This window comes from Fukomys damarensis, unplaced genomic scaffold, assembly GCF_012274545.1.
Source record: "Fukomys damarensis isolate Sample0158 unplaced genomic scaffold, DMR_v1.0_HiC HiC_scaffold_4, whole genome shotgun sequence".
Lineage (NCBI taxonomy): Eukaryota > Metazoa > Chordata > Mammalia > Rodentia > Bathyergidae > Fukomys > Fukomys damarensis.
Window position 1 is genome coordinate 26,005,106 of NW_022900916.1, and position 8,213 is coordinate 26,013,318.

The 8,213-nt window shown below is 43.7% G+C and overlaps 1 protein-coding gene across 1 annotated transcript; it reads left to right on the forward strand.

Annotated features, from left to right (window-relative positions):
• Positions 1-668: 668 nt before the first annotated feature.
• Positions 669-7,628, forward strand: Npy (neuropeptide Y). Its single transcript, XM_010628224.2, has 4 exons — positions 669-705; positions 1,460-1,647; positions 5,565-5,645; positions 7,424-7,628. The coding sequence occupies exons 2-4, from the start codon at positions 1,460-1,462 to the stop codon at positions 7,446-7,448; spliced, it is 294 nt and encodes a 97-aa protein (XP_010626526.1). The 5' UTR covers positions 669-705; the 3' UTR covers positions 7,449-7,628.
• Positions 7,629-8,213: the final 585 nt, after the last annotated feature.

Below are 8,213 nucleotides of genomic sequence, written 5' to 3' on the forward strand. Positions count from 1 at the left end.
GCAGGGCTGATCTAGAAAAACCAAGTGGGGAAGGGACCAGACCTCGAGCTCCTGTTCAGCCCTCGCGGGACCCCGAGCTCAGCAGCCCCCCACCTGCTTTAAGTCGGTCTCGGGAGGAACTTGCGCGCCCGCAGTGAAGATACTCCACCTAGTACCGAATTCGGGGACACTTTAGCCCGCACCCAAGGGGTCCGTAATTCCGGCGGCAGGCGACTGAGATCTGGCTGCGCTTATCTCTAGCAGGACTAGACCCGGCGTGGAGGAAAGCGGTCTGATCGTGACCTCGAAGGGCAGCTCCTCGGGCGGCATTGTCCAGCGAACTTGGAGCCTGCCTCGCCCTGGCTGACCCAGGCCCCCCTGCTCCCGCAGAGCCGAGGGAGAGCTGAGTGTGGGCGGCTCCCGAAGCGACACTCGTGCGGCTGCCCCTCCCCCGCCCGCGGGGACTCACCCAAGCGTGACTGGGAAAGCGGTCTGATCGTGACCTCGAAGGGCAGCTCCTCGGGCGGCATTGTCCAGCGAACTTGGAGCCTGCCTCGCCCTGGCTGACCCAGGCCCCCCTGCTCCCGCAGAGCCGAGGGAGAGCTGAGTGTGGGCGGCTCCCGAAGCGACACTCGTGCGGCTGCCCCTCCCCCGCCCGCGGGGACTCACCCAAGCGTGACTGTGCAGGCGGCCCTGCCCCCCAGCCACGCCCGCTCTCCCGCCACGGTAAGCGAGGGGACCCGAACTCGCCCCAGAGCCAGCTCCTTCTTCGGAGCCCTGCAGCCCCGTTAGGGTCGCACCCGGGTCCCCAGCCTCTGCGGCCGGACGCCCGCCGTTCCTTCTTGGCGTCGAAGTTCCCCTTGCCCCTTCTAGTTCCGTCAGAGCGTCCGTCTGTCCTTGTCCGAGGCCTTCCCGGCTGGGCAGCCCTGTGGGTTATCTTCTGGAGGAGGAGGAGGTCAGCATGGGACCCCTGTCCCCGGGCAGCTGGTGGTCTCCCCCGGGGCGCAGGACGCAGGTTTCCTGGGCGGGTTCACCAGGGAGCAACCCTGGCTTCGGGATCCGAGCTGAGACGGCTGGCCTGGGGCCAGGTCTCGCCTCCCTGGCTGCCTCACTTGTCCCCACCACGGAATCCCAGCCTTCACCTGCAGCAGGCTGACCGAAAGTTTCCTCTTCCTAGAAGGGTTTGGGGATGTGGGGAGGAAAGTGGTCGTTTTTTTAACTCAGAAGGAAGAACATCTAATTCTGTTTTAGAAGTCGCCCAGAGACTCTTCATCCTTGCGACTTGGAACAAGTTGCTGAGTTTGGGGGGCGGAGCAGAGGGGCAGGTCCAGGGCACAAGGTGTCCTAGTTTCCAAGCTCAGCTTCCTCCCGAGGGACTGGGACGGCAGCGGAGTGGGGATCGCGGGTGGCAGCGAGGAGAGGGGCGCTCGTCCGTCCTCTGAATTTCCTGTCCCTTCCACTGGCCCTTCTGTCCCCGCAGATGCTCGGTAGCAAGCGACTGGGGCTGTCCGCACTGACTCTTGCCCTGTCCCTGCTGGTGTGCCTGGGTGCGCTGGCCGAAGCTTATCCCTCCAAGCCAGACAACCCGGGCGAGGACGCACCGGCGGAAGACATGGCCAGATACTACTCGGCGCTGCGACACTACATCAACCTCATCACCAGGCAGAGGTGGGTGGGCCCGGCAGGACAGACGGGAGCGCTATGCCACACACTCACAGATCCTGGGGCGACTAGGCAACGGGAATTTCTTCCCCATATCTCCGGGTAGGGCCGTAACAGGCACATACTCAGCAGGGCACAAAATACACAACTGGGTAGAGTCCCTCTCCAGGGACTAAGTCGTGAATCCAGAGTCAGTTTCCCCAGGCTTCGGTCTGGGCACCTCCTTCTGCCCATCTTTGGGTCTTTTTCGTTTTGATCAGCTGGAGATCTGTTTAGAAACCTCCATAGGAAAATTCCAAATGGGCAAAGGGACAAGGGGCAAAGGGAAAGGCTGTAGGAAGAAAAGCAAGCTTGGTGTCTATGGGAAACAGAACAACCACTGACGAAAACCAAGGAGGAAAAAGCCTGGGCACTGAAGAGGTGGCTCGATCTTCCAACCTGTCCTGCATGAACTGACAGTCAGTGTTTAGACAAAGACAAATACAATTATGAGGTTCTTTTCTCTGTAGTCTCAGCCCCATTCTTGAGAATTCTAGTCCCAATAATTAGAGAGGTAGCGTGAAAACAGTTGATCTAAGATACAGAATTTCCCCACTAGATAGTAAAGTAAAAATGTATCCACTTGCTTTGATAAGAAAAAATTTACACTGGTCTACTATTGTAACTCTAGCATAAATTGCACAGATTCTGAGAAATTATTAACCTTATTCTGAATTTTCAGAAAGTCAAAATAAAATACATTTTCAGTCTCAACATCAAATATTGAATAAAAAGTCAAATCCAAACTACTTTATAGATAATGTAGGATTTAAAATTTCTTTCCAAAATTGGTACAATATTAGTCATACATAAGTCATTTATTCTTATTTTTATTATTGAGATTAAAGGACCTTCAGGAGCTATAAAGGATGAGTCCTTTAGAAACATTAATGTTACTCAACACATTTCAGCAATGTATTGTAAAGTATTGGTATTTTTGTTCAGGCTTATTTAAATCATATTTTTACTGTTTACAAGTCAGAGTATAGTTTAAAAGGCTCCAAATGGGGGAGAATTTATACTTCTAAAATAGTTATCTTCTTTGTTTCATCAAAAAGGTATATATCTTAAAAGCCTTATGAAAATGTCCCAGTTTGTACAGAATCAATGAAATAATATTCATTAGTAATTGCTTAAAATCTGATCATTTTAATTAGCAAAAAGCAGTAATGTATTAAATTCTGTAGACTTCTCAGAAAATAAATTCTCCAAACTTTTCCTTATGCCACCATTCAGTCCAGAGAAAAGAATTTATTCCAATAAAAATATATCAACTGCTGCTTTTTCTAAGAAAAACCTTTGTTATTTATTTAGTTATAGCATGATATACAGTAGAATTCATTTTTACAGAGATGATTGTCATTGTATAAAGCTGTAGCATTTCAAAATGTTTCCCTGGGCATCTCATTCAGTCTTCACCTCAGAGCTTTGAAGTGAATATGGTTCTTTCCATTTTACAGGTCACAGAACCTGTAGGAAAGCTTTTTGGAAAGGTTATGTAATTGGAACCTTCCTATTGAGTTTCCTTGGATGTTGTCATCACTGTCAGCAATCACTGGGGTCTGATGAGAAAAAATAAGGGAAAGGGACCTGAGCTCATTGGAAGGGATGCAGACTAGGTGGGCAGCTGGTCCCTAAGGGAGTTTCTCTGTGTCATCTTCATATAAATTCCTGCCTAGAAGCCATCGGAAGCTCCTACTTCCCTGGCATCTGTTCAAAAATCAATCATTGCCTTCCCACCATAGATGACTACTCATATGTACAAGTATGTGCTTTAAAAATATGGTCATCTGAAATTATGCTTTCTTTCCCTACTCAGTCCATGTTTTAAAACTATATGCCTGGTGCTGTATCTACCCCTGGTTCACTGCTTCTGAAAGATGCTTTGCTTATTACAGAGTATGAGTTCATTGTATTTTGTTTACCTACTTCCCTGGACCCTTAGTTCTCAGCTGGGGTGATCTTTATAATCCCCAGAACATTTGGCAATGGAGAAAACTTTTGTTGTCACGACTAGAGGTGGGAGGAACTAGCATCTAGTGCTTAGAGGACAGTGACTCTGCTAAATATCCTGGACTGCCCAGGAAGGTCCCCTACAACAAAGAATTATCTGGCCCAAAAGATCAGTAGTGCTAGGGTTGAGAAATTCATCCCCAGATTACTGTTTCTCCATCCTCAATGCACATTAGATCACCTGAGGTGCTTAAAAAATATATGGACATTGGGCTGCACCCCTGACCAATTAAATTAGACCCACTGGAGGTGGGGCCTAGGCTTTCAAAATGTTTTTTAAAGCTCCCCAGGTGTTTGCAATGTGCAGCCAGGTTTGAAAATCTTTGCCCCAGAGACTCTCTGGAAGTAAAGCATTGTACAGAAGAAGGATACTACAGAATTAATTAGAGAAGGAAGAGTAGTGAACATTGCTGTCCTGGGTACCACTTTATGACTATGTGAACCCTGCTATTAAAAATTTAGGTTCTTTACTGGTAAATTGGAAAAAACAGTTGCCAGTTCCTTTATTCCCTGGAGTATGATGAAGATAAGTGAATTAAGGTTGCCTAAGAGTTCTAAGATTAGTAAAATCAACTGATAGACACAATAACTAAGAACAAGCAGCAGCCTAGAGTTTGGTATCACAACTCCAGGAAATCTTTGAGGAAGTCTTACAAATGATATGAGAGGGAGCAGAAGTTTCAGGGGCATTTCTTCCTTTGATTCCTAGCAAATAAGCAATAATAGGACATGTTCCCAAAACATTTAGATTTAGTTGTACTTGATAGGCAGTTGGAGCAAACCTTCTGCCAGCTTTCTTCAGCTATTGTACCTATTAGTTAATCAGTCCACACCAGTCTACGACTTCATGTGTAAACAAAGAAGCTGCTCCTTCCTGTCTAAAGCCTTTCACAGAAAGGGGAAATAACCTCTTCAAAAAGTGCCAAACCTTTTAGCAGCATCCTGCAGCAGGTAGCTTATACTGCCTTCAGGGGTAAATGTAACCTTGCCTCACGCATTGTCCCAGCCAGATTCCGCTCTATGAGGGAAAAAAGAAATCCCATAAACACATTTCCATGGACTGATAGTCTCCCTTTATACTTATGGGGCAGGCTAAAGTACAGTATCAGGAAAGGCTTTTAGCTTTTGGTGCCTTGAATGAAATGGAAAATACAAGCCCAAGATCTGGTGGTAGCTGAAAGGAGGAAGCATTTCCATGGCAGTAATGTGTATTTGAGTATAATTTTGTCACTATCAAAGTGCTTGGACCCACATTTCACATGGGATTTTCACCAAGATTCTCACTTAAGGGTTATGATTGTGTTTTTATGAATTACTAAACAGATTCAGAGACACAGGTGCATTTTGAACATCACTCTACTGGTTCCCCTACCTCTTGGAGGGCTGTTTCAGGCATATCATCTGTTCTACTAGTTAAGATTTAAACTGCTATGTATTTTCAGAACTATAGCCAATCAACTAATTATGGAAACATTTTAAAATCATGCTATGATTTTTAATTTCCTGTCAGTTATTATACACACACATACATGTTATATATATTGTTGATGGTAGTATAAAAAGAATTTGACTAGGAATTTTGATTGAATTTAAGTTATTTAAACAAATTTAGATAGTACAAAATTTAAATCTCACTTATAATAATGTTTCTCTTTTTTGGTACTGGGGATTGAACTCGGGTCCTTGCTATAATAATGTTTCTGATGACTTCATATACCTGGATTGCAGATACCTAGATCAACTGTCAGCAGATGAACAACTGAAAGTAACTTTTAGGTTTAGTATCCAGATAGTAGACTTCTTTTTTTCCTTAAAATTTTTATGGCTATTTCAAGCTTACTTTAAGAAACTTTTCCTTTTCTCTTTTTCAGATATGGAAAACGATCTAGCCCTGAGACACTGATTTCAGACCTCTTAATGAGAGAAAGCACAGAAAATGTCCCCAGAACTAGGTATGACAAGGCCTGTGGTGGGGACATTGTCACAGAACTCCAGGTGTCCAGGGGAAGGTGGGAAGCTTCCAGACATGAGGTGGGGGAAGAAATGAGAATGGATAATAAGGCAGGAAGGACTTTTCTTTTTACTCATTGGTAAATCTCTAAACTTCCTTGGGGTAATATTTTCTAGCCTATTCTATTTGGTGCTCCTTTGAAAATTCTAAATATGAGTAATTCTTAGCTCAGAGTTTATTCTGTATAGAATTTCTAGCATTTTTATAATTGGGGGAGCATAGAATAAGACCAGAACTCTAAATCAACTATCCGTTTTGGCTTGGAGAATCTTTAATTTGCATATACTAGGTTGAGTGTCCTTATGTTCTAGGAAATGTTACTCATGTGACTTGAGCCTTTCTGGTTTTACATGAATCTATAGAAAGATCAAGTGCTCCAGATTACTATTTGACATACTGTAGTGCAACATAGTAATTTATTGTATTCAATGAATGACTGTTGAATGACATGTTATTCTTAGGAACTTATCTGTAGCCTCAGTACTTATTGGAGCATGGATCTGTCCAGGGAAAAGGTGCTCAACAAAATCTAAGTGTTCACCATTTAGCGAGGATTCTCTGGCACATCCTGGACAAGGACTGCTACAAAAAGAAGCCTAACTGGCCTCTATTTTTATGACCCCTGACTATGCTGCCTTTGTCTCCAGCGTGCATCCACAGTACAATCACAATGCACAGGGCCCACTCCTGTCTATGGTACCTTGTGTGTCTGAAGCCCAGGGATCTACCACATCAAAAACTGATTTCCCCAGAAGAGGTCACTAGCACACTTAGTGAGTGTGACTGTTATGGAGCTTTTCATCAAGGTCTCCCTAAATAATACACGGGGCCACCATCTCCCCTCCCAGCCTCCCTTAGTTCACTTGTGAAATGGCCAGCCAGAATGAAGGGCACAAGGATAGGGTTTGGCAGATTTGTTTCTCAGAGGGAAACAATGATTTGAGCTAGAATAAAATCCCACATACCAGCCCAGATATAAATAGCAAATGCCAGAGAAACAGAAGGAAAATTCTTAAGGATTGTTTTTAATACTAAGCAATAAGTACCTTTGAATGTTTCATGGATAGGTATATAATGTACGTTACAGTGAAATTTAGGGAAGGCTTTGTCTACTTAAATTTAGGAAAATAATGATTCAGACCTACTTATAATTCGGCTGCTGGCTTTGTTTTATGGACTGCAATAACAGTGCATGAAACAGAGCTAATTGCATTCTCATTGACAGATTCAATCATGTGCAATTGGAAGGAGACAAAAGTTGATAGCCTTGAAGTTGCTTATGAATACTATTATATTTAAAAGGGCCCTTTTAGTTAAATAGCATCTTGCTACATAAAAAGGCTTGTAAGAAAACATCAGAAGTAAATTCAGAATTGAGCAACACTAACTTTCTTGTTACAGTTTTGTGTGATTCTTGTAATTTTGATCTTTAGAAATATTGTGGAGTTCCTCCGCTCTTTTGATATATATATACAGAGCTTTTTAAATACTCCTGTGGAGATTTGACTGAGACACCCATTAACACGAGTGAGAGCCACTCAGCTGGCCTTGGCACAGTGTGCAGCTGTCTCAGGGGCTGCTCTTCATGTGGCCTTTTGTTTAGCGTGCCAACAGGAGGCCTCTTAAGAGTTTCTGATCATGTTTTTGTTCAGAGTTGAACTTCTCACTCTTGGAAGCCTCCCAGCTTCTTTTACATATTCTGCTCTTTGTATTTTACAGGCTTGAAGACCCTTCTATGTGGTGATGGGAAATGAAACTGGCTCTCCAGGCTCTTCCTATTTTCCACCCATATTTCATTCTGTACAGTGAATGTGTGCCTGTCCTACCAACGCATGAGACCATTGTGCTGAATTCTACAGTGTTTTCCTTTGTCATTGTATATATGTGTGTCTAAATAAAATACCATGCATTAAAAAGTGTATTCTCCTCAATTGACAATATGCTATTACAATAGAGAGAATTATTTTACGTTATTTATTAAAGTATAATCTCCCTCATGTAGCAAATTTAAGGTTTGTTTCATCAGTATTAAAGCAATGGCTATGAGACAAAAAGATAGGATTATATATGAGGACCGAGACTCTGTGTGTGTGTGTGTGCGTGCATGCACATGTGGGTGTATGGCAAAGAAGTATTTAGAGACATTGACCAGGAAGATTTTAATTTGAAAAAATCTTCTGATTTCTTTTCTCCCTTTACCTGGAATCCTTGTTAATCTTGTTAACCTATGCCACCAGTGGAAGGGACTGAGGACTAAAAACTTTTCGCAAAAAGTTCTCAATCCCCCTAGTTATATGCGGCTTTTGAGCACTTGATGTGGCTAATGCAACTAAGAAGCTAAATAAGAAACTAAATTTTACTTAATTTCAATGAATTTGAATAGCTACCTGCCTCTAGGGGCTACCGTATGAAACTGCTGAGGTCTGTACATTATTTAGGTCACCACTCTTAGAATTTGAGTCAGAGATACACATTGCAGGATGATTACCTTTTCACACAGCACAGGACT

Bases quoted from the DNA above. Each gene is read 5' to 3' on its own strand.
- Npy (XM_010628224.2), top strand. From the start codon at position 1,460: ATGCTCGGTAGCAAGCGACTGGGGCTGTCCGCACTGACTCTTGCCCTG. The intron at 1,648-5,564 runs GTGGGTGGGCCC...TCTCTTTTTCAG, and splicing joins AACCTCATCACCAGGCAGAG to ATATGGAAAACGATCTAGCC. The intron at 5,646-7,423 runs GTATGACAAGGC...TGTATTTTACAG, and splicing joins GAAAATGTCCCCAGAACTAG to GCTTGAAGACCCTTCTATGT.